The sequence below is a fragment of the Dasypus novemcinctus genome, chromosome 17 (genome assembly GCF_030445035.2).
Source record: "Dasypus novemcinctus isolate mDasNov1 chromosome 17, mDasNov1.1.hap2, whole genome shotgun sequence".
NCBI classification, from domain to species: domain Eukaryota; kingdom Metazoa; phylum Chordata; class Mammalia; order Cingulata; family Dasypodidae; genus Dasypus; species Dasypus novemcinctus.
Genome location: NC_080689.1, coordinates 60,135,983 through 60,162,213, shown reverse-complemented (window position 1 = coordinate 60,162,213; position 26,231 = coordinate 60,135,983). Strand labels below are relative to the sequence as shown.

At 45.2% G+C, this 26,231-nt stretch overlaps 1 protein-coding gene across 1 annotated transcript; it reads left to right on the top strand.

Moving 5' to 3' along the window:
• Window positions 1-6,809: 6,809 nt before the first annotated feature.
• On the top strand, window positions 6,810-25,945 carry LOC101421678 (factor in the germline alpha). Its single transcript, XM_071208671.1, has 4 exons — window positions 6,810-7,040; window positions 8,308-8,460; window positions 9,587-9,813; window positions 25,882-25,945. Exons 1-4 carry the CDS (start codon window positions 6,810-6,812, stop codon window positions 25,943-25,945), a joined length of 675 nt encoding a protein of 224 aa, XP_071064772.1.
• The last annotated feature ends 286 nt before the right edge of the window (window positions 25,946-26,231 follow it).

Genomic DNA, 26,231 nt, shown 5'->3' with positions numbered 1-26,231 from the left:
AGTCGTGGACCCAGGCTCCATGGTCAGTCTGTTTGTGTCCAGTCCCAGCTTTGTCTCTTACTGGCTGGGAAAGTCAGTCATTTGATCTGCCTACCTCAGTTTTCTCTTCTGCAAAGTGAGGATAATCATAGTTCCTCCCTCATGGGGCTGTTGCAAAGATTAAGAAAGTTAATTTATATGAGTTTGGAACAGAGCCTGGCACATGCATCCCCTGAGTAAGCGTTACCTGTTTTCATTCCATGGCTTAATTGACTCTGCTACGACTCTTTGAGGAAAGTTCTATTAGAACCCCATTTTACAGATGGGAAGCTGAGGCCAAAAATCTGGGTGTCTTCCTCAAAGTGCATATGAACCCCTGTGCTGCAAATGCTCTGTCCCCTCTGACCACGAAGGGGTCTGCCCTCTGCCTGTAGCCCCCAGACTCTGCTTAAGTGTCTGCTCTTCTTCTAGGCCATGCAGGCACCAGGCTGTAAGCGTCCCCTGCCCCTCCCCGGGGTAACCAGGTAGCTTTCTGTATCCTGGCAGGGCTGGAGGCCTACTGGCTGCTGCAGCAACAGGAAGGTCTTGACCTGAGGGTCTCTGTGGGGAACGGAGCTTTCCTTGGTTTCCTGAGACAATGGCCTATGGGAGCGCCTGCAAGTCTGCTGTTCTTCTCTGGACTTTGCCAAGAGGCACGTTTGACCTCTGGTTGACTCTGCTGGTGCCACCAAGACAATAACCCTGGCTCATCCAATGGGGGTGGGGTGGAAGGGGAAGTGAAATAGGGAGCCTGGCAAGCTGGACCACCTGCAGGGCTCGGGGGAACAGGAACATGTGGATGGGGGAGCGGTCTTCAGGGGAGGCCCCTCACACCCCCTGGGCAAAGAACCTCAGTGGAGGCACAGTCCTGAGTTCTAGACCTAGATGGGTAGTCTGGACAATGTGTTTTTTTTTTTAATTTATAAAAATCTTGTTGCCCCATCATTTTTTGCTGTGTCACGTTGCTGCACAGATGCCTGTGCTTCTCTGCAGAGGTCTGGGAAGCCTTTATTTTTTTCAATCGGGAGGTTCTGGGATCGAAGCCCAGTTCTCCCTATGGTAAATGGGAGCTCTACTGCTTGAGCCACAGCTGCTCCCCTCGATCCTTTCTTTACATCACTCTCTGCCTTCTCTTACTTAGTCTGCTTTATGGAAACTCTTTCAAGCCTTCCCTGATACGAGGAGAGAACCAGACCTGTGTCTGAGCCAAACCTGATCAGTGGGAGGGGGTGGTCCCCTGAAGGGATTGGTCCTCTCTGCGGGGCCGCAGGACAACGGATGGAGGAAAGATACAGGAGGCAGATCCACTGAGGCATGAGCAGGAGAGAGAGCAATTCCGCTGAGTCTCCAAGAGGAGGAGGATGTGGCTCAGGCCCATTAGCCCCCTCCAGGGTGTTTTTCTCCACTGCAGAGGCAGGAAGGCCCAGCTTCATTTCCCAGAATCCTTTGGATTCTGGACACCAGTCAAGATGATTTAAGTAGAAGCAGTTGTGTGAGACTGAGGAGATGGTGGAAGCCAGGCAGGACTCATCTTCCTGCCTTTTTGTCTATTTTCTGTGGACCAGCAAGGAGGTGGAGATGGGAAGTTCCCCGAATCTGCTCATCAGCTTTGTGGGTGTCAGGTGACAGCTGCAGTGGCAGAAGCTTCCTGAACCCCGAGCCCAGGGTTGGTGGTATGTCCTTGAGCTCAGAGCTCCAGTGACAGCCTCACAGACAGGTTCCAGGGCAGGTCAGTTGGCTGGTGTTTTTGGGCTGATCAGAGAGCCGGGTCTTGCAGGAACCCGCACCTCCACCCTCCCCAAAAGTGAGCATCAAAAGCCGTTGGGAAGTTCTTGGAATCTGCTTAGAATAGTTTCTGATCCTGCATCAACCCTCAGCTGGGATGAGTGGCTGAAGCCTTTGCTGTTGTCTGGCAGGACTGCCTCTAGGGGGACAGCTCCAGGTTTAGAAATGGCCCCCAATCACCTCATGGTCATCTCAACCCCTTCTCCAAGTGCTGGGGAGGTGGGGACACCCGGGGTAGGGGCTCCAGGTGGGAAGAAGGTGGGGCCTGTTAAGGAGGCTCTGCCTGAAAGAAAACAAAACCCTGGGATAATCTCCCTCTGCTCGACATGGCCACCCCCTACCTGGCCTTCGGGATATAGTCCATTGTCCCTTATGTACAAATAAAATAGCCTATAATTTCTAAAAATTTATTTTTATGTAACTGTGATAAATTACTTAGTTACCACAAGATAGCTGCAATAACAATATATCTGGTTTAGTCAGTGGTTCCCCAATCACCCCTTTTTGTTCATTACTTAGTCATTTGTTTCACTGATTTTTTTAGAAAGAAATATTTTTATTTCTCTCCTCAGCCCCTCACCTGTCCCCACCATTGTCTGCTCTGTGTATCAATTTGCTGTGTGTTTTCTGTGTCTGCTTGTATTCTCATTAGGGGGCTCTGGGACCTTCTGGAGTGGGAGAGAGGCCATTACTCTCTTGTGCCACCTCATCTCACTATTCTGCTTCATCTTATTTTCTCTCCTCTCTGTCTCTTGTTGCATCATCTTGCTGCATCAACTCTCCACCTTAGCTGGCACTCCTGCGTGGGGCTGCATTCCGTATGGGCCGGCACTCCACAGGGCCAGTTTCCCTTCACCAGGAGGCCCTGGGCATTGAATCCAAGAACTCCTCCTATATGGTAGACGGGAGCCCAATTGGTTGAGGCACATATGTTTCTCCATTTCTCAGCCTTGAGGGATTTGGGATGATGTCCACTCTGACTGATTATAGGCCACAGTTTTTAAAAGCCTAAGGGAAACAGAAATACAAAACCAAATTACCAAAATGCAATTTCTCCAAATCCAGGTGTTCAGTTCCCCAATTGTTCAAAGCTTCTGCTTCTCTCACGTGATGGAAACCTCTACCCAGAGCACGAGTCCTCCTTCCAGGGCAGAGACTGGGGAGGCATGAGGAGTGCTGGTTATTTGTTCCTGAGTAAGGAGAGCAGCCCTGACCTTCCTTTAGATGTCCACAGGTCTGCCTGGGAAGAGAAATAATGGCGATGACCACAACATTTTTTAGTGCTTACCATGTGCCGAGTCCCAGCACATCTCACCCCCAGAGAGGCAGGACCTTCTTGCTGCCTGCCTAACTCTCCCTTTCTTAGCTTTAAATGGAAAAAAGAAATGTATCATGGAAAGTGCCTACTAGGGGCACTCTGTTTAAAATGGCACCTGCTTCGAGGTCTTCTCATTTCCCTCTCAAGTAGCTAGGAAGACAGAGGAAAAGACAAAGCTGGCAGCAGCAGTGGAAACTCACACAGGAGTGACTCCATTGCTGGAGAAGTTCTACCCCTACCTACCATACCCCAGGAGCCAGCGCGAGAAGCATGATTAGGAACAAGTGGACACCCTGCTTTTTGAAACAGAGCAACTCTGCCCAATCAAAAATAGGTGAAAGTTTTGGCCTCAGCTTCCCACCCCTCTTCCCTTTGCTCAGAGACCTGGCACCTGCACCATCAGCCAAGTAGGCAGCCCTTCCTCTTCTGTAGTGGCACCGTACTCTGAGATAGCTGTGTGGCCCCTTCCTTATCTCAAGGACTGACTCTAGCAAGCTGGCATTTAACCAGATAGCAAGGAATTTAGGACTCAGGGAACAAAATGTCAATACTTGAGCATGGCATTAGTCTGGACCCAAAAGGAAGGGCTGGAAGCAGGAGCAAACCCAGTGAAAGCAATGTATTCTGAGGTGCAGAGGTGCTCAGTTACTTCAAGCAGTCTGGAAAGGAGAAAATCCTTGGTAGGCCATTAGATCAGTGCAAGATGAGTTCAACTGGGGTAGGAGCTGTGCACCTCAACCAATGATATCATCAGCCTGGAAGAGGATACTTATCCCCCAGTATTCCATAGGTATGCCTAATTCACTCATCTACCTAATCATTCATTCATTCATTCATTCACTCAACAAATACCTATTATAGGGGCAGGGTAGTTGTGGGAAAAAAGTGAAAGATTTTGCCTGAACAAGCAGGTTCTTGTTTCCACACATTTCATTGCAAGCATCATACATGCATTTGCTTTCTCATTCATTGTCCCACAAATTTCTGTGGAGTAGGTTTTATTTTTCAGAAGAGGAAGCTGAGGCTCAGTGAGAGAATGTGACTTGCCCAAGGTCACATGGCTAGTGACAGACTCCTGTGTCTAATTTCTTATCCACCACGGATTTTGAATGATGCCTTTTTTTATTCACAAATGATATCAGTCCCTTCTTTCCTTGTTCATATCACTAAAAGCTTGCATCATATCAGAGGGTTATTATCAGTTAGAGTGGGGTCTCTCAGATCTCAAACTCTTCAAGAGTAAGTTAATAGTCCTCTGTGTCCCAGGTGGTAACACAATGTCTGTCATATGAGCCATCAATGAATATATTTCAGTGAATGAATATATTAGTAGTAAATATACTTCTCCCTTTAACACAGAGTTATGAGGATCCAATGAGATTTACACAGATGAAAATTTGTGTCAACTAAATGCTATGTAGTGTCAAATCACTATCAGATTTAACATGTTAGCTCAAATAAGTTTATGATTGCTTTCCTTCAGAACAGATGGCTAACACACAAGAGGCCAGAAAGTTAGAGCTGAGGTTGGTGCAGGAGGAAGAAGGAATAAAGGGAATTGATGTGGCTCAAATGCTTGGGCTCCCATCTACCATATAGGAGGTCTATGGTTCCATTCCTGGGGTCTCGTGCTGAAGGCCAGCTGGTTCGTGTGGTAAGCTGGCATGAGCAGAGTGCCGGGCCATGTAGGAGAGCAGGCCCACAAGGAGAGCTGATGCAAGCAAGATGATGCAAGAAAAAGAGACACAGAAGAGAGATAATAAAAGATGCAGCAGGACAGGGAGCTGAGGTGGTACAAGAGATTGAGCAACCCTCTCCCATTCTGGATGGTCCCAGGATTGGTTCCCGGTGCGGTCTAAAGAGAAGAGAGCAGACACAGAAGAACACACACCCAATGCACACAGAAGGCAGATAGTGAATGCAAACACAATGGGGGAGGGGAGAAATAAATACATCTTAAAAAAAGAAAAGAAGAAGGAGTAAAGTCTGGGGTTCTCACACTGGAATCCTGATGTACACCAGCTTGCCCACTCAAGGGTTTGGCAATAAAATAGAATAATGGTATTTTTGCTGTGCTCAAGGAAAACTAAGTGAAGAGGTGAACTATCTCCATTTTAAGCTTCATTCCTACACAAATGGTTCTTCCTGCCTTCTATCTGCCTACCAGAAGATAACATCAAATGTACCTAGGCCAAACAAACTTGTTTTTCTTAAAAAAATCTTTTTTTTTTTAACAAAAGTGGCTGATGTTTACTGTGAAAAATGCAAACAATGTAAAAGATGTGATGCACAGATCCTACCTCACTCCCAAAGTCACTGCTCGGGAACCATGGTTTACAATTTGGTGTGTCCTTTTCTTTTTCCTTTGCCCTTCCCTTAAAGAGTGGCATGGCTGGGAGCTGGGCAGGAGGTGAGGCCAAGCAGATGGCAGGGAGCCAAGGGAGTGGCTGGTGTGCTTAGGAAATTGGCTATGCACAGCGACTGGGCCAATAAATCAATATATTGAGGATAATGGGAGTCAGGATTCTCACTGTTGGAGAAGGGAATTGAAAATAAGGAAAGGGGAAAGACTAGAGAGAAATCTGAAGTGTTGGGTTGGAACTGGAAATATTAATGTGCACTCATGGCTTTCAAAATAAACACATGCATAAGATATGCACACACACAGATGTAGATATAAGTGTATACGTGTAAGCACACAAGCCTTCTGTAGGCTGAATCTGCCCAATGTTTCCTCATGTTGAGACTTAGGCCAGGCGTCTTGGCAGGGATCCCATAGAAATGGAGCTCGGCTTTTCTCCGTGCATCTCATCAGGAGTTTCAGGATGTTACCTGTGCCCCCACTGCTGATGCTAACCTTGATCACCTGGTCAAAGGGGTGCCTGCCAGGTGGTTTCACCCTAAACTGACTAGTTTTTCTTTTGTCATTGAGAACTATTTCGTGAGGAGCAACTCCTTGGTGTCCATTGCTGACTCCCTGATGGTGGCCAAATTGGTGGCATTCTATTGTGAGAGAGCACTTTCCCTTCTCCAATTCGTATCAGTATGGGCCCAGGAATTTCTGGAATCAGCATAGGCCAGACACAATGAGGATTTCTTCTTCCTCTTCCTTCCTCCCTCCCTGTTGGAACATCATTTCTGCCACTTAAATAGTACAGAAAAAGAATGAAAATGGGACAATTCATAGAAAAGGGTGAAGGAGCAAATGTGTTTAAATAGTCGAGAGAAGTGGAGGCAGGAGCTCTTTGTTATTATTCTTTCACCTTTTTCTACAACATTTATTTGAAAATGGATTTTTTTAAAGTTGCATGTGCAGTCAATTTGTGTCTATGCATATGTGTACATGTATGTGAATTTATGCATATGTACAGGTGTCTTTTTGAATACCCATGTAGAAACAGGACAGGAATCGTCTATTTTGGACTTGCTTCCCTCCCGCCCCCGCCCCCTGCTGGGGCATGGCAGGTGCAGTCAAGTTCGGGAACCAGTGCTGTTAGTCAAGGCTCCTGGTAATCACCGGTGGAGCTAGTTAAAAAACGATTCCTGCCTTTAACCCTGGCGGCCCAATTTTCCCCGAGCCGGGCCTCTCCAATAACCTAGCAGGGCAGGGGCTGCGGGGGGTCGGGCCCCGCCCCGCCCCCCGAGCAGCGGGAATTAAAGGCGGGCGGGCCCGGCCTCGTGCTCAGCCATGGACGCTGCGCCTGAGCCGTCAGGGCCCAGCCCGGCGCCGCCCGCCTTCCTGGACGCCCCGGAGGCCGAGGTGCTGCAGGACGTGCTGCGGGAGCAGTTCGGGCCGCTGCCCCAGCTGGCTGCCATCTGCCGGCTCAAGCGTCTGCCCTCAGGCGACTACTCGGCGACCGAGGACGTGCAGTTGGTGCTGGAGCGGCGGCGCGTGGCCAACGCCAAGGAGCGTGAGCGGGTGAGCGCTCTGCGCGCTGCGTGGGCGTCCGGGCCGTCGCTGCTCTGCCGCCTCCGACCCCTTCCCGCGGGCGGGCTGGCCCTGCCCTCTCAGCCTACCCGGGCGGCCTCGTTGGCTGCTGCTTAGGACCTCCCGAGGTCCCCCTCGTGCGCCTGGTTGGGGGGGGAGAGAAGGTGGCTTTGGTGCCCCTACCATAGCCGGCTGCCTTTTGCCCGCCGCGCGGGTGACCTCCTCACCGCCTGGGCTTGTGTGGGAACCGGGTCCCGGAGGGGGACAGAGTAGGCTCTACCAACAGCTGCAAAAATGTCTCCCCGGACAGGTGCTTTTAAGAGCTCATTAGTGCACGTACGTTGAGCCTCAGTTTCTCAACCCTGTGGGCTGGTCCAGTGCTCAGGTCCTAAAGGACGCCGCATTCCACCTTTTCCTCCACATTTCTGTCTCAAAGCAAATCCTGGCTGGTGTCCAGGGGGAGCCAGTTCCTCTAGGGCCTGTGTCCTCCAGGGGCAAGGTCATCAGAGTTCCAGGACTTTAGAGCTGGACAGAGGGGGGCGAGGTGTCACACTCCAGAGAAATGAGGTGCTGGTAGCCCAGGGCCTCTGGCCTGTCTGACAAAAAAAAATGAGACACCTCACTCTATGTTTCAAGTGTCATCAACTACAGATTCTTTGACCACTATAGCATTAGCTCAGCTAGAAAAGCTTGAAGGGTTGGTGGCACAGTGCTTGAGTAGACAAGTGTGTCCATTTTAGTCATCAGTACCATTTACTGATGACTTTTAAGTGTGCGATGCTTGGTGAGGTATTTTTATGAGTCCATTACCTTATTCACCACAAAAAGCTACAGGGTTGGTATTCTCCACTTTGCAGATAAACAACCTGAGGCTGAGTGATTAAATACCCTACAGGCTTTATAAGGTAGTGAATGGGGGAGGAGGTTTTCCATCTGGGTATAGCTGACTTGGAGTTTTTAACAAAGACTTCCTAGTGCTTCTCTACTACAATGCAGTGGGTGCCCTCTCCAGTGGGTGGGGGACGGTCAAGGGATGATGTAGACGTACCCCCTGTACACCCACAGTGCTGAGTTTTGCTGCTTCTTTTGCCCTGAAAATCTCTGCCAGTGGAACTACTGCTCTTCAGAATATGCCTGCTTAGATTCGCCAGCCAGATAAAAGGGCTGTAGAAATGAGCTGCACAGCCCCTTTCCATGGGTTGGGGAGGTATATGTACGAATTAGCTTCTCTGTGTCACTGTACCTTTTTGTTTTCTAGATAAAAAATCTCAATCGTGGTTTTGCCAAACTGAAGGCACTTGTGCCATTCCTTCCGCAAAGCAGGAAGCCTAGCAAAGTTGATATCCTTAAAGGAGCAACTGAATACATACAAATTCTCAGTGATGTGTTGGAAGGAGCCAAAGATGCTGAGGTAAAGGCTTAAGAATTCAGAATGTCACTAGCTATCATCTAATGAGCCTTTTCTGTGTGCCTGGTACTTGATGTATACTTCCAGTTCGTGTCTGACAATCCTGTCAGCTAGTTCCAATCCCTGTTTTATAGAAGGAACAACTAAAATTAAGACCACAGAGCTAAGAAATGTCAAGGCTGGGATTTGGATCCAGGTTTACATGAGCTTTGGTCACATTCCTCACCATCTATATACTTAGTTCTTGTCACTGTCCAGGGCACCTGGATCCTAACTGCTAAATATTTAACTGAACCTTGGCATGTAGAGAGCCTGCTTTGCAAAATGAAACCCCGGGTATCACCGCCGTTATCAGGGTGGCATAGCTCAGAAGTGTCCAATAGGCATTGGAAGGCTGGGGCTGGTTTTATGGGCTTGTTCCAAAGAAGGTGTGAAAATGAATCAATGAAGGAAAGAAGAGAGCCCTTAGAAGTGAGCCCCAGGGAACACCTGTTGGCTAGAGGAAGGAGGAGCCATGAGAAAGAAGGTAGAGGAGCCAAGGTGGGGTCAAAAGATCAAGGAGGAGTTTGGCCACCAAGGGAAGCTGTGAGAAGCTACAGGGGTGCTGAGGAAGCAACCAGATTCAGCATTTGTTAGTAGAAGAGTGGGCTGAAAGTCAACTTGTAGCGAGAGGGGTGAGGGAATATTATTGGTAAAGCTTTGGATTCAGAGAGAAGTGGCAAAGTTCAAGTTCCCTCGGTACTGGTCAGGTGGTGCTGGGAGGACACATCCTGCAATGGGGATGGATTGTCTATTGGCCAAAGTGAATGGTTGGGTTGTGGTGTGGACATAGTGTTTAGACTTGTGCAGGTGGCTGCCTTAGGTTTTCCTTGTGTTTTGTGCAATAGAAATGATTTTTTTCCCTGCTAAAGGCAGAGCAGGTAAGATTTTCCTATGCTGTAATATTTAGTTGCCCAGTACAGAAGATCTTAAGGTTATAGAATAACAAAATTAGTTGACTGGGTAACACTTTTTTCTCCATACCCTTATTGCTTAAAAAAAACTTGATCATTTAAACCTCTCATATATATTGATTTAAATCACCAAAGTCTGTCATATTATACTGTTTTGTACCAAATATGGTTTCTAGAAACAAGATCCAGATGATCTGAACTATAGCAACAATACTTCTGCACCACATATGTCCGTGGTAAGAGAATCATCCAGAAGCATCACCCTGCCTGCCAGCTGTACAGTGGGCTTGAAAAACGAGGACAGGCTCTGGGCAGAGGGTGGCAGTGGCAACTCGGCATACACTTGTCACCAAAGCATGCTGTCTACAACTGGAGTTATCTCCCCCATCAGGAGACTGGTAAAGTATTCCTTCTTAAAGTCATCTAGGTGTCAACATCTATAACTTGAAGTGTGGCTATTTCCATGATAAAACATTATAACAATGTTGTGAAAATTTACCCTGCTGTTCACATCTTACATTGGTGTGATCCATTTAAAATGGAGGAAAGCACACTTATATAATTGTTCTATTCGCTGTAGTCCATGATTTCACTTGGGGTTCACTGTGTTCCTTTGATTTTAAAAAATTCTTATTCTAGTAACATGCATACAACCTAAAATGTCTCCTTTAAAAATTTTTTATTCTTTAATTTTTGTTTCCTTTAAACTACATTCAAGTATTTATTTATGTCCACAATGTTGTGCTCTAATCACTACAATCACCACCATCCATTACCAAAACTTTTCATCATCCCAAGGAGAAAATGAGTACATCTTGAGCATTAACTCCTAGTATTACCTACCCCCACCCCATCCCCTGGTAAACGATATTCTAGATTGAGTTTTATTTTAATTATTTCATATCCATGAGATCATAAAATATTCTTCTGTGTCTCACTTTTTCACTCAACATGATGCCTTCAAGGGCCATCCGTGTTGTGGCATGTATCAGAATTTCCTTTTTATAGCTGAATAATATTCCATTGTTTATATACCACACTTTTTTTCATCTGTGGATGGATACTTGGGCTGCTTCCATCTTTGGGCAAGTGTAAATAAGGCCACTATGGACACTGGTATGAAAATATGTGAGTCTCTGCTTCCATTTCTTTTGGGTATATACCTAGAAGTGAGATTGCTGGGTCATATGCTAGCGCTATACTTTGAGGAGCTGCCATTATCTTACTCAAGTGGCTGCACCGTTTTACATTCCCACCAGCAATGAATTAATTTGTTCATATTTCCACTTATCAATACTTTTAATTTTCCTTTTTTCTAATAGCGATTCTAATGGGTATGAAGTGGTATACCATTAGATTTTTTATTTGCATTTTCCTAATTGCTGATGTTGAATATATCATGTGCTTTTTGATCACTTGTATATTTTCTTGGAGACCTGTCTATTCAAGTATTTTGCCCATTTTAAAAAATGGTTGTCTTTTGAGTTGTAGGATTTCTTTATATATTCTAGATATTAAACACTTATTGGATATGTGGCTTCCAAATATTTTATTCTTTGGTTAGTTTATATTTTTACTTTCATGATAAAGTCCTTTGTACAAAAAGTAATTTTGATGAAGTCCCATTTATCTTTTATTACTTGTGCTTTGGGTATAAAGTCTAAGAAGCCTTTGTCTGACACAAAGTCCTGAAGATGCTTCCTTATGTTTCCTTCCAGGGGTTCTATAGTTCTGGCTCTTATATTAGGTCTATGGCCCATTTTGAGTTTTTTTTGTATATGCTATGAGGTATCGGGGTGAACTTTCATTCTCTTGCACATGGACATCCTGTTTTCTCAGAATCATTTGTTGAAGAGGCTCTTCTTTCCCCATTGACAGGACTTGGCAACCTTGTCAAATTAGTTGATCAAGGATGTGAGGGTTAATTTCTGAATTGGATTAGATTCCACAGTGTTTGTTCTTGTAAGTACCATGCTGCTTTGATGACTGTAGCTTTGTAATAAGTTTTAAAATTGGGAACTGTGAGTCCTCCAACTTGGTGGTTCTTCTTCAAGATGGTTTTGTCTATTCAGGGGCCTCTACCCTTGTATATAAATTTGGCAATTGGCTTTTCCATGTCTACAAAGAAGTCTGTTGAAAGTGACTGGGGTAGCCTTGAATCTGTAAATTTCTTTGTGTAAAACTGACATATTAATGACATTTAGTCTTTGAATGCATGAACACAGAATGCCCTTCCATTGGCCATCTTGGATTTTTTAGCAATGTCTTATAGTTTTCTGTAGAAGTCCTTTACATCCTTGGTTAGACTTTTTTTTTTTTTTCCTTTCCCATAGATATTTGATTCTTGTGGCTGCTATTGAATGATTGTTCATTACTAGTGTATATAATCACTACTGCCTTTTGCATATTGATCTTGCACCCTACTACTTTGCTGAATTCTTTTATTAGTTCCAGTAGCTCTATGGTTCTTCCCTCCTCTGCCCCTGCTCAATATTTCTTATATAGGATAATGCAATCTACAAATCAGGAAAGTTAATTTTCCTTCTCAAGTTAGAAGGCTTTTCTTTTTAAGGCCTAATTGCGCTAGCTAAAATTTCCAGTCCAACGTTGAAATAACAGGGGGGAAAGTGGACGTCCTTGTCAGGTTCCTGATCTTAGAGGGGGAAAAAAACTTTCAGTCTTTCACCATTAATTATATTAGCTCTGAGTTTTCATAGATGCCTCCTTTCGTGTTGATGTTTCCTTCTGTTCCTAATTTTGAGTGTTCTTATGAAGTAGAAGTGCTAGATTTACCAAATGCCTTTTCTGCATCAATTAAGATGATCATTTAGCTTTTCCGCCTATATTCTGTTAATGTGGTATATTACTTTAATTTTCTTATGTTGACCCACCCTTGCATACCTGGTAGGAATCCCACTTGGTCATGGTGTATAATTACTTTAATATGCTGTTGGATTCAGCTTGCTAGTATTTTGAGGATTTCTGCATCAATATTAATAAGGATATTGGTCTATAGTTTTCTCTTGCAATATCTTTATCTGGCTTTGGTATGAGAATGATACTGGCTTCATATGTGTTAGGGAGTGTTCCTTCCTCTTCAGTTTTTTTTGGGAGGGTGGGTAAGAATTTGAGCAGGTTTGGTGTTCATTGTTCTGGAACACTGGTAAAATTCCCCTGAAGCCACCTGCTCCTAAGCTCTCCTTTGGGAGACGCTTACTGATCTGATTTCTTTAGTAGTTATTGGTTCACTGATACCTATTTCTTCTTGAGTCAGTGTAGGTAGTTTGTGTTTCTAGGACTTTGTTCATTTCATCTAGGTTTTCCTGTTTATTTCTGTGGGCTAGTGGTATTCTTTTTTCATTTCAGATTTTCTTCCCCTCTTTCCCTCTTTCTACCCCTTTCTGCCTCCTTACCCTTCCCCCCTTCTAGATAAATGGTTTCTTTTTTTTTTTTTCAGAGAACCAACTTCTGGTTGATTTCTATTTAATTCTCATTTACTCCTCTCTAATGTCTATTTCCTTCCTTCTGCTTGTTTTGAGATTATTTGTTTTACTAGATCCTGCAGTTTTAAGGTAAGGTCTCTGATTTAAGACCTTTCTTCATATTTAAGCATTTAAGAGCTAAAAATTTCCCTCAGCCCTGCCTTTGCATCCCTTAAGTTTTTGTATGTTGTGTGTTCTCTTTCATTCACATCAAATTACTTCCTAACTTTTCCTTGTGACTTCTTCTTTAACCCATTGGTTTTTTAATTTCCACACTTGTGAATTTTCTGTTTCTCCCTCAGGTATTTCTAGTTTCATTCCATTATGTTCAGAGCAGATACCTTGTATGACTTCAATATTTTTGAATGAGACTTCTTTTATGACCTAAGATATAGCCTACCCTGGAGAATAATCCATTTGTATCTGAGAAGAATGTATATTCTGATGTTGGACGAAGTGTTCTGTATATGTGTGTTAGGTCTAGTTGGTTTAGAGTATTGTTCTTCTATTTCCTTATTGGTCTTCTGTCTAGATGTTCTAGACATTATTGAAAGTGGTATATTGAAATTTCCTAAGGTAGAACTGTTTATTATGTTTATTTCTCCCTTCAAATCTGTCAATATTTGCTGAATATATTTTAGGAGTCTGCTGCTAAGTGCATGTATGTATTTATAACTGTCTAGTTGCATTGACCCCTTTACCAGTATCTAATGACCATCTTTGTCCCTCATAACTGAGTTGACTTAAGGTCTATTTTATGTTATTAGTATAGCTATACCAGCTCTGGTTTTTTTTGTTTGTTTGTTTGTTTTTAAGTATCAGAAATTAACCCAGGACCTTGTATGTGGGAAACTGGTGTTCAACCGCTGAGCTTCATTGGCTGTCCTGAGTTGACTTTTTGTTTTGCTTGTGTTTTTGTTTGTTTTAAGAGGTACTGAGTACTGAACCTGGGGCCTCCCATGTGGGAAGCAGGTGGTCAATCCCTTGAACCACGTACATTTCCCTCCCTCCCCCTTTCTTTATATTACTACTTGCATGGCATTTTTTTTTCCTCTGTCACTTTACTTTCAACCTACTTATGCCTTTTGAATTTACGATGATTCTCTTGTAGACAGCATATAGTTAGGTAATACTTTATCCACTTTTGCCCATCTCTGCTTTTGACTGGGGAGTTGAATCTACTTACATTTAAAGTAACTGCTGCTAATGCAGAACTTTCTTTTGCCATTTTCCTATTTTAATTTTGCAAGTTCTATATATTTTTTGACCCTCAATTCTTTTAATGCCTATTCTCATATTTGGCTTTTGGTACTACGCCATTTTGAAAAACATTTCTTTGAAGACATTTTTCATGTGTTTACTTGGTGATTACGCTGTGGAGCTGAAATTTAACATCTTAACTCTAACAATCACTTAATTTGGTACCTACTGCAATAGCATCCACATATACCATTCCTGTATCTGTTCTCTATCTCTCTGTCCTTATTAATTTGCATTTTAGCTGCTGCGGTAAGAGTTAGGGTTGCATACCATAAAACACGACAGCACTGGAGTAACTGCCCCTATGGTTACCTCTACCAGGAGTCTCTGTTTCTCTGTGTGTTTGAACCACTGTCTACTGTCCTTCCCTTTTACTCTAAATAGCTCCCTTTAGCATCGCCTGTAGGGCAGGTCTAGTGGGGGTGAATTCCCTCAGCTTTTGTTTATCTGGAAATGTCTTATTTTCTCCCTCATTGTTAAAAGGAAGTCTCACTGGATATAAAATTCTTGGTTGGTATTTGTCATTTTGCAGCACGCAAAGTATTTCAACATACTGCCTCCTGGCCTCCACCATTTCTGGTGAGCTGCGCACTTAATCTAATTGGGACTCCATTGCACATAACATTGCTTTCCTCAGGCAGCTTCAGAACATTCTCCTTGTCCTTTGCTTTTCCCAGTTTGATCAGGATGTGACAGGGTGTATTTCTTCCACTTTATCCTGTTTGGTGTTCTCTGAGCTTGTTGGATGTTCATATTAACTTCTCTTGCTGAGTTTAGGAAGTTGTTGTTTCTTTGAACTTTCCTTGTCCCCTCTTCTTCTGGGACCCCCAGAATGCAAATATTGGTATGCCTGATGGTATCCCAGAGGTCTCTTGGACTATTTTTGCTTTTTTGAATTCTTCTCCACCTGACTCACTTGTCCTGTGTTTAGGTTCAGTGATTCATTCTTTAGTCAGCTCTGATCTGCTGTTGAAAGCCTCCTGGGAATTTTTCATATTCGTTATTGTGGTCTTCAGAAGTTCTGTTTGGTTCCTTTTGAAAACTTTTGGCTCTTTGTGATTCTCAGGTTCATTTTTTTTTTTTTTTTTAATCCCCGAAAGCCTTTCATTCCTTCCCCCACCCCCACCCCCAACTTTATCTCCTTGAGGAAACTGAAGATCACTTTAAGTCTGTCTAGTATATCCACAGTCAGGTCTCCTTCATTGTCTTGTGGATTTGTATCTCTTTTCTTTGAATGTACCGCTGTTTCCAGTTTCTTTGATTTCTCATAGCATACTATACATACTCATATATTAACGTTAGCTCAGACTTATTCCTTGACCTGTTTCTTGAGTTTGTATCCAGCTCATGATATGACAGGTTTTCCTGTGGGTCAGGAGATAAGAAAACCAAATAAACCTTAGCAGAAACCCTTTCAGCAGTTTGCAAATTGGATATGCATTGGCTGGACTCTCTGCAGGGGTGAGCCTTCTTATCAGGGCAGGGAGGTCAGCCGGTGGTGAATGCAAAGTGCAGGGGCCTCCCTGTCTCTTCTGGCCTGTGTCTTGTGCTGGGCTTGTGCTTGCTAGTGGTGTTAGGAGTTCCCTGTTTATGGAGTTTGAAAGCTCCCTGTCCTCTACTTCTCAGGCCACAGATATCCTCCCTCTCCCTGGTGTTCCCCTGCAGGGGGTAAAGCAGGCCAACCTTGGCAGCCTTTGCCCCAGCCACTGGCCTCCATGCTTTCTCTCACTGCCTTTGTAGTCTCCAGTTGGTTTTCCCTGGTTGGCACATTCTGGGAAGAGGCAGGGGGTGCACCAGAGAGGAATGTCCTAAGTTGGTCTTTCCCAGCTGGAGCAAGGCCAGGGCCCAACAAAGGGAGCACTGGTTCGCTCCAAACTGCCCTGAGGGAGGGGACAGGGTGGGTGCCTAGAGCTGCTTCTATGACTCCCCAAAGCTGTGCTTTCTTTACTTGGCGTTTGCCTACCAAATGCATCCCCTCCACTGTCCTCCCGCAGCTCTGAAGAAGTATGTCATCTTTTAAGTCTCTTCTGCTGCTTCTGTCCAGCGTGGGCTAGAACACTGGCAGCTCTCAGCGCTGGGTGCCTAGTGGTTTGAAGTAGCTAATCCAAAGGAGCATTTGGACCATTCTCTTCCTCCCACCCCCTGGATCTTGGAACTAGCTATTGTCCCCTTCTGGCATCAGCAAATTATGCCAAGGGCTGGACCCCTCTGCTGCCTGCCACGAGAATGGGGGTTGCATGGTTGTAACAGCTGTGCAGAAAGTGTGATTCTCTGGCATTTATTTCCATGTATGAGCATTTTCTCCCCATTGTTCCCTGGATGCTGTATGGTATTCTACTGGACTCCAATTTTGAAATAGTTGATTCAGACAGTTACTGTCTAATATTTCCTGGAGCTTCCTGCTTTGCCATCTTCCCTCATTCTCTGGTGGCCTTTATTTGACTAAAGGTTCCTGGCTCTGGTTAGAGTTCTGTCCAGCTTATCCAAAGGGGGTGGCTATGTAAGGTTTTCAGGATCCTGGTCAGACACCCTAAGTGGAGACCCGGTGCCAGCTGATATGACACATTGGACTGAATGCTGGTGTGGAGAAGGGCCTAAGATTTGGGAGGCAGTTTGCAGAGTAGTTTCCTCTTCCTGCCCTTGGAGAGGATCTGGAAAGTAGAATTCTGGTGCTGGCAAGGAGGGGCATTTATTTTGGGAGGCTGGGGGTAAAAACAGGTAGTACAAAATGAACGTCTCAGGAAGGCAAAGTCCTTAAAGTATATAAGAATTTGCTGATAGCAGGGATGGAGATTGACTTCTGTGGTCAGAGCAGGTTCACTTGGGGACTGAATTGGCAATGATGTATGCTGACAGAGGGACTAGAGCTGTGTGTAGCCAGAGCATGTGGTTTTGGTAGAGATGGGGATTAAAAAAAGTCCAGGAGAGGCTCATGTAGAACTGTTGGGGTTTCAGGATGGAGGCTTTTACTGTGTAGGGGTTGGGTATTGCTGGGTGGTAAAGGTGTTTGCTGTCTCACTTTGTTTCTTCTTTGTCATGCATGGCTATGACATGGGTTTTCTCATCATTCAAGAGTGTGAATTTTCTTCAGAATTGTCTGTGATGCTGTGTCGAGGCTGTGTCTCTGGAAAGGAGCCACTCGGGAAGTGGATGTGGGCCAGGTGACTGAGCTCCCATCTACCACATGGGAGGTCTGTAGTTCACTTTAGAAGACCATGAACTGGTGTGATGGATAGGAAGGGCATGCTGACACAACAAGATGATACAACAAGAGATACAAGAAGGAAAAAACATAAGAGATACAACAAAATCTTGGAGCAGAGGTTCCCAGTGCCTCCCAAAGAAAATGAGTGAGACAGAAAGATGATGATACTGGCAGGTGCAACGAGCTGATGCAAAGAGATGATGCAAGAAGAGACACAAGAAGAAGAAACATTGAGACACACAAAGCAGGGAACGGAGTTGGCTCAAGCGATTAGGCACTGCCTTCCCATACCGGAGGTCCTGGGTTCAGTTCCTGTGTGCCTCCTAAAGACACAGGACAGAGCAAGTGCAAACAATGTGGGGGTGGGGAGAAATAAATCTTAAAAAAATAAATAAGCCATTCAGTTCTGGATGAGATGCCATGAGACCTCGGGGGCACATATGGATGAAGTGGAACTGTCACAGGGACCTGGATAAGGCATAGTCAAACACTCAGGTGTTGTCATGTCACAGGAGCTTCCTTGGAAAGCTGCTGAGAGAAGGCTGCTCTGTGGGTGCTGGAGTCCCACTAACCCCCTCCTCAGGTTGTGATCATCGGTGCATAAAACTGATCACTGGGAAACTTCCTTTAACATTTTAAGCTCTCAAATGAGATGGCCTAGATGGTTGGGATAAACTTATTAGCACCCTGGAAACACCCCGAAGCCTTCTTGTCTCTCCTATTCCCCAGGTAGGAGCTACTTGTGACAGGAAAATTTCCCCCACTGAAGCTGCCCTAGGCTTCTGCTTGGGGAGCGGTTCATCTGCTCCAGCGTTCCCTCAGGGCAGGGCTTCTTAACAAGGGGCCTGAGAACTTGAAACTCAGACATTCCTGTGGGGATATGTCAGTGTGGGTGTGATATATTTATTAAATAGTATACAGTATAGTGTGGACTCAGTAAGGGGTCTGTGGTTTTCACCTGACTAGCAAAGGAGTCCATGGAACAGGAAAAGTTAAGAATCTCTGACCATGGGAGGCTCACAGGGCATATTCTGAGGAGTTTGGCTGGAAGAGTACTCCAAACTGAACTTTGTTTTGATGGAGATGTTCTCTGGCTTGTCAGAGTCCCCACGCACCCCTTATTATATCTCACTAGCCCATTCGACTTGTTCAGATATCTAACTTTTTGCCCTGGACTAAAGACGTTAGGGCTCAGAGGGAAGTGGTTCACTGGGCTCTGAGACTTGACTGTTTCTCAATCCTTGGGGGTGGTTTAAGGGCTGGTGCTGGGGTGGTATGTGCTCTGGAAGTTGTCTGGGAGTTTGAAAAGGTGAGGGATCCAGAGCATGTAGATGGGATGGAAGTAACCTTGGAGTGATGCCCCTTCCAGTGGTGGATTCTCCAGGCTGGGGCCACTGAGCAAGCGATGAAACCAGACACCCAAGGGAGACTCTTAAGGCTGAATCTGACTGAGATAAGAAAATGTCAGAGTGAACACAGGCTTCTATCTCTTGAACATGAGAGTGAGATTCCCTTTGTCGGAACTCATTTTTCTATGGGGGAGAATTGAATTAATCACGGAAGTAGGTTTATGGTATGAAGTCTGGCATGTTGGACAAGAACTCTAAGTGGTGTGTGCTGCCCAAGCTTGTCAGTGAGCTGAGCATAATTCGAAAGAGCCAAAAATTCTCTTTCTGACGTCCTGGGCCTGGTGGTTAAGTTGACTGACGTTAGTCCTCATCCATCCTAGTAGACTTCTAGAGGAAATGTTTCTAGGAGACGCTAGGAGAGGCTTTATAAAAGGCATGTCTCATTTGGTATAGCCGTGGTGTCCAGAACAGATCAGGGACAAAAGGGCTCCGAGGACCATGTTAATGGCAGATCTTTTAATATGCGGAGAAGAGGGTTATAAATACTAGATTATTTTAGAAACTCTTCTGGTCTGCTTTGGATCACTTCCTTTCTCTTGGGAAAGATTTATCCTTTTTTTTTTTTTTTTAAAGATTTGTTTTAAATTTCTCTCCCCCCACTCTGTTGTCTACTCTGTGTTGGGGAGGCTTGGGGGGAGAGGAACCAAGTGGCAGAGTCCCCCAGCATTGTGTGATCTGCACCGGGAGCCCAGAAAGAGACTAAGGCGCTATCAGGCTTGGTGGCCAAACTCCTATTTGTTATGAGGGGTTTGGGGAAGGATCATTTGTGGGACTTTCCCTCTGGATGTGGGAAGGCCTGGCTGTGGCCACAATGTCTGGTTCTGGTCTCTGGTTCCTGCTGGACTTTCTTGCACCCAAAGCAGGATTGCCAGTTTGAACATGATTAGATGGGAAGAAATGTAACTTTACTTTCTGTACCATCCACAGCTTGTCAAGGAGTTCCCTAATAAACCCTGTAATTCAGATTATAAGAACCTCTATCTTGCCCCTTTAAGGCCCATCATCGTTGAGTAAATAAAGAACCATGTTCAGGATTTAAAGTCAATGTCTGAATCCTTGTGGGGGTTCTTTGCATCTTAAGCATCCTCTGTCTTTCCTCAGTCCAGTTATGAGTATATGTACACAGAGGCTGGAATGAGAGTCAGTGTTGTGTTGGGCAGAGGACATGGTGATAATGTTACATTGTTGATCCACTTTAATATGACAAGCTCCACTCAATGTAAACTAGCGGACTAGAAAATTTGAGTTAAAGCATTTGATTGTCATCAGTGAGTTTCTTTTATGGTTTCCAATATCTGAACTGCCTGATTATGATTTGAGTGACTATCTTTTTAGTCATGGATTCACCTTTCAAGTTGAAATTTCAGAAAATTGAGAAGACTCAGTGATCTTACCACCCTGGTAGAACCACTGATGGAAAAATGCTAAATGTTGCTTTTTTCCCTATACAACAGAATTAAATTTTCTGAGGGTACATAACATTGTGTCCTGTTTTCTTTTATCATTGGCATGTTCAGAAGCTACTCATGTAATTTCACTAATAAATTTCAGTAGTCCACCAAATAGACAGTTCTCTGCCATTTAAATTGGCTTGTTTTCTTCTCAAACATGGCAAATAACTTGACATGGTTAGCCTTTTCTCAGTGTGTACTTTTGTTTTTCAGGATAGATCCTGAGAAGTGGAACTCCTGAGTCACGGGGTGTAGGTACGCCCTATGACTTGATGTACAATACCACCTTCTAACACCAAAAGGCTCCTGACCTCCTCACATCCTAACCAGCAGCGGGATATATTAAAGTGATGGGACTTTAATGGGTACAGAATGGTATCTTTAAATTGAAGCATCTATCAGTGAAAGTAAATGTTCTACATTTTGTTTAGTTACATTTCTTCTGTCTGCTTTTATCCTTTAGCCATTTACAATAGGTTTTCTTCCATTTCAGCCTTCCCCAAGTATGAAAAGTGAAAAGGCCCAGAGCTACCTTCTAGAGAAAAATAAGTGCAGTCTTGAAAGTTTTGGAGTCTCTGAAATTTTTTTGTGATAACTCAATTTAACAATTACTCTTTAAATGACCTTGCCTGTCTCAAACTCACTCAACTCTATTTTTATCTTAATTTTCTAACTTGAAGAAATAAGCTTCAGGGCCTCTAACCCTTGCAGTGTCCCCCAGCTCCCCTCCCACTCTTTGGGGTTCTCTATCTTCTCTAGGACTTACACCTAATATCTTATTCTATTTTCATCACTTAGGAATAAGTGACTGTTACCCTTCTGGGGAAACTAGACTTTAAAAAGAATAAAAATGTAAGTTAGTGTGTGTGGCATTGTACACTTTGACCAATGGGAGTGAGAATTTTGGGCTCTCTAAATAAATACCCAGCCAGGGCTATATGGCACATTTGTGCACGTTAGACATCCAACTGCCTTGATCATGAAGAAGTCTTCATTTTTTACAATAACTAACAAAGATGCAGGACTTAATGTATGCTGGGTTTTGTTCACCATACTTTCTATATGCTAATTTGTTCTCACTACAATCCTATGAAATAAGTACCACTATGCCTGTCTTACACATTAAGAAACTGGCACAGAAAGTCTGAAAGGCTTAAAGATTTGCACATGGTCACATAGAAAGTGGCAATTCCTTTGATAACAGCTACCTGCTGGTGAAAATTCCAAATGCATCATCTGTGGCAATAGCTAAAGTTGCCTTAAATTTAACATTCCCTCCAGCCTTACCACTAAAGAGGGGATTTTTTGTTTTCTATCTATTGGATTTGGGACCTTTGTCTTCATTAGGGGCAGTGAATAGAAACAGAAAAGAATGGAAGAAGGATTGCGGAGAGGCCAACTTTCTTCATTAGAGAAGAAATGGTGCTGCCCACGGAAGAAAGGAAGGGAGGAGGAGGGCTAGGGGCTCCTGATGGTATAAGACTAAGTTGGATAAAGACTTGCAAAACTTCTCAAGGTGTTGGAAGTGGAAGTTCTTTTGAACATGGGGCTGTGTGTCACTGGGTCTCAGGGCAAGGACAAGGAGGTCCCTACTGACGTCATACGCCCTAAGTGGGATCTGTGGAATGAGACCAGTCTGCTGGTTCTAGGCTCCTGAGGGGCACTGGGGTAACTAAGAGAACCAGAGTCCTGGGAACAAAATGCTCTGGTCTTTTGTTCGGAGGCATTAGCCCTAAGGCTCAACACTGACTCCAAGAATAACAACTCTGGAATATAGTAAGTCCTGCTGGGCAAGTCATCACTGGAAAATCTCTATTCTGAAACCTTTCTGTACCTTCCAAGGGACTGGGAAGGAGGAACTAGTAATGACTTAAGAGCCTGGGTCCCACTCCCAATGCCATGAGAGACTTTTGTTTCATCAAGGCTGAACACGGTTCTAGCTATAGCCCTTGACATGTAGAGCTTCCATGAAGGTGGGAATTGCAATCCGGGGGTCCTCACTCCCGCTCCCCTGTCCCTGAGCCTGTTGGTTATTCTCTGGTATGGCTGGAGTTATAGTTGCCCATTGTCTCACTTTAATCAGTAATTGGACCATAAGTACTTGGGGTACAACTTTATTTGCATGACAACCCTGGGTGGTAGGATAGGAGGAGGGCATGCACTGTTACCCCTTTCTCCTTATGCCATAAAGTCACTGGGACTGAGTCTGGGGCTCCAGGCTCTGGACTTTCTGTTCTTTCCACAGGCCTCACCACAGAGTTGGTTGAATGTTCATTTATTAGGAGGGTGGCGTCTCTAGGACATCTAGACTTAGAATTAGCCACTGTCTGGTTTGAAAGCACTGTCTTGCCTCTTATTAGAGAAGTTGTAGGCTTACATCCTGCTGAAGAGTTCCCATATACTACCCTCCATTAACACTTCTAGCCTTCTTAACCTTCAATTGAGTTCCCTCAAATGCAGACTCTGAGATGGAGTTTTAAGTAGTAGTTATTATGTGAAGCACCAACAGGGCAGAGGGAGGAAAAGCCCATCAAAGATGCATACCTGAGCAGGCTACTGCTGTGGGCACCTCTGGGAGGCACTGTGGAACGTGCCCCAGCATTGTCCCCTCAGTACTCAGGGATGAGGAAGCCAGGTGTATACTAAGCCTGACCGTCATTGAACTTGGCCAGATCCCAGGGCATGTGGCTTCCTCCAGCACTTCCAGCCTGCCCTGGGGGAAGGCCAGCCAGAGTAGTGCCTTGTCACCCTCAGATCTAGGCAAGATTAGCTACTACTGTGAAAAAAATCACAATCTTAGTAAATTAAAACAACACATTTTATCTCCGCCTCTATGAGTTAGGAGTCTGAGCAGTCTAGCTGCATCCTCTGTTTCGAGGTCTCTCACAAGGCAAAATTCAAGGTATCAGTCATAGCTGTGGTCTTGTCTAAAGGGGTGACTGGAGTTGTAACTGGGAAAACTCACTTCCTCTGGGACTCTTTGAGGGCCTCTGTTTGCAGCTGGCTGATGGCTGGAAATGGCCCTCTGTTCCTTGCCACATCGGCCTTTCCAATATGACCACTAGCCTAACCAAGGCATGCAAGTCAAGGAGGCCCTGGAGTCTGATAGCATGATGAATACTATGTAACCTACACAGAAGTGACATCCCATCCCCTGTGCTCTGTTCTATGGGTTAGAAGCAAGTCACAGGAAAAGCTGACTTGGCCCAGTGGATAGGGCATCTGCCTACCACACGGGAGGTCCGCAATTCAAACCCCGGGCCTCCTTTACCTGTGTAGAGCTGGCCCATGTGCATTGCTGATGCGTGCAAGGAGTGACGTGCCACGCAGGGGTGTCCCTCATGTAGGGAAGCCCCACACACAAGGAGTGAGCCCCATAAGGAGAGCTGCCCAGCATGAAAGAAAGTTCAGCCTGCCCAAGAATGGCACCACACACATGGACAGTTGACTCCGCAAGATGACGCAACAAAAAGAAACACAGATTCCCAGGCCGCTGACAACAGAAGCGGACAAGAGCACGCAGCAAATGGACACAGAGAATAGGCAACTGGGAGAGGGAGAGAAATAACATAAATCTCTCTTTTAAAAAAAGCAAGTCACAGGTCCTGCTGGCATCTTGGGAGGGATTCTGTAAGGATATGAAGACCAGGAGGTGGGGACCACTGAGCCACCTTAGAAACCACCTATTGTGGGTGCTGCTGGGGTTTCCCATACTTCCACCTACTCTGTACAAGTGACTGCTGGCTGGAAACACTTGTCAAAAAGACTTGGAGGTTTAAAAATTTGCAAATCAGTCAAATCTAACACTAAAATCCTGACCTGGCCCTTGGTGGCTAGCCAAATGTGACTTTTTGGGGTCTGATATTACTTTCCTGTGCTTTGCTGTGCCTAGTTGAAGGCCAGGCATCTCACACTTTCTGCTGTAGGAGCTCTGAATCTTCATGGTCTCACAGGGATACCCTGTGGGGCCAAACAGTGATGGTTCTCATTGAATTTCAAGGCGAGTTTGGAATTGGGCGGATGTGTGTGTGTGTGTGCTGAGGGTATGGGACCTTCAAGGAAGAATTTCTGATAGGCTATTGATGTGAAAACTAATACAAAGAAGGAAGAAGTCTCATTTCTTATCTCACAGATGAAAAATTCCAAAGGACATGGACTTGTGCCACTTTCTCAGCACTTGTAATCAGGGGGTGTCTGGGAGGAGCTGGACACTTTAAAACTTTGTGCCATTTCATATAACACTTCTCATCTGAACCACTTCTACGTGTATAACTCGCAAGTAGTAACTACACAGTGTGCTGCTGCCACCACCATCCATTGCCAAAACTTCCACTAACCAGCAGCTGTGTGCTAGGGATTAGCAACCCATTCCCCACTCCTGCCTCTGGTAGCCTGTCATTGTTCCATGTGAATGTGTAGTCTAGTTATTTTGGGAGTGACTGTATAGTATGTCCTCTAGTGTCTGGCTTGTTTTACTCAACATGTCTTTGGTGTTCACCCATTTTATTGTATGTATCAGCATTTGGATGCACTTTTTTTTTTTTTTTTAAGATTTTTTCCCCACACCCACCCTCACCCTGCTGTTTCTGCTGTTTCCATTCACTGTGTGATCTTGTGCATCTATTTCCTCTTTGCTCGCTTCTCATCTTTCTCTAGGATTCAGAAGGATTCGATCCTGGGGACCTCTGATGTGGAGAGCGGTTCCCTGTCAATTGTGCCTCCTCAATTCCTGGTCTCTGCTGCGCTTTACTTTGACTCTCCCCTTCGTCTCTCTCTGGTTGTGTCGTCTTGCTGCATGACCCAGTAGGGCAGGCACTCGGCTGGCCACAGGCACGCTTTCTCTTTTCACCAGGAGGTCCCAGGGAGTGAACCTGGGTCCTCCTGTATGGTAAGCAGGGGTCTTATCACTTGAGCCAGCCACATTGGCCTCACTGGATGCACTTTTTTTTAGACCCGGTTCTGTTAGAGGACAGTCACTCCCTCCTCCACCCCCCCTCTTTTTCCCCCTCATTTTCCTTTATAGGAAAGTATGGTGTTGCCAGTGTGTTACACTGCTTTTGTTAAAAAATCACATTTAATAAAATCTTAGGGTAGCAACCTTAAATCTGAACCACAACTGCATGTAGAAATGGGATAACCTAGAGCAGCTGTGCTCTTGTCTCTGGGAGGCCATGCCATGGAATGCTCTGGAACCAGGGCCCCTGAGTGAATCCTGGCTGGGCCACCCACTAGTGTGACCTTGGGCGAGTTACCAAACCTCTGTCCACAGATTCTTCACCTGAAAAATGGGAATAATAGTACCACCCTCAGAGCTCTTGTGTGGGTTAAATGAGTAGAAATGCCAGGAAAGCCTCAGAAAAACACCAGGAGCCACCAGCAGCTTGTGACTTGAGCCCTGCATGCACCAGGGAGGGCATCTGAAGGTGTGTGGCCATGCAGTCTCAGACCTGGTATTTCTGGACTAAATGAAAACTCCTCATTTAGGGGCTCATTTTGTGATTGGGCTTCACTTACCTGTGCCTCCCAGGCCCTGCCTTCCCCCTGTTGTTGCTCGCTGGCACTAACAGTGTCACAGCCCCCTGAGTGTCTCAGACACGTCACCTCGTAGCTTTGCACAGACGGGCTCCTCGGGGGGAGCTCAGATTGTCCTGACTCTTCTAGCAGGTTTGACAAGCAGAATGGGCAAGGGCTAGTGGACTCGGTGCTTCTGGAGAAGGAATGGGAATGAGTGGGAAGCCCTGGGTGGGGGGAGAAGGTGCAGGAGTGGACGTGAGGATGCTAGAGCAGGAAGGAGCTTTCCCCTGGCACCTGCCAGGGACCGCCTGCTGGTGGTTCTGGGGCCCTTGTGGTGGGTTCTCTTGGTCAGTGTGCAAAGGGGTCACGTGAGCTGCTTGTTTCCAAACTTCAGTTCCTGGGCTCACCTGCAGAGACTGAGCTCGGGCAGGCCCCATGGTGGGGTCTGAGGGCTGTGGTGGTTCAGGTCCTTGGGGGGCGACGATCTGGGGGCCGTGACG

Coding starts and splice junctions, on each gene's coding strand:
- LOC101421678 (XM_071208671.1), top strand. CDS start 6,810: ATGGACGCTGCGCCTGAGCCGTCAGGGCCCAGCCCGGCGCCGCCCGCC. Junction 7,041..8,307: donor ACGCCAAGGAGCGTGAGCGG/GTGAGCGCTCTG, acceptor TTTGTTTTCTAG/ATAAAAAATCTCAATCGTGG. Junction 8,461..9,586: donor AAGGAGCCAAAGATGCTGAG/GTAAAGGCTTAA, acceptor TATGGTTTCTAG/AAACAAGATCCAGATGATCT.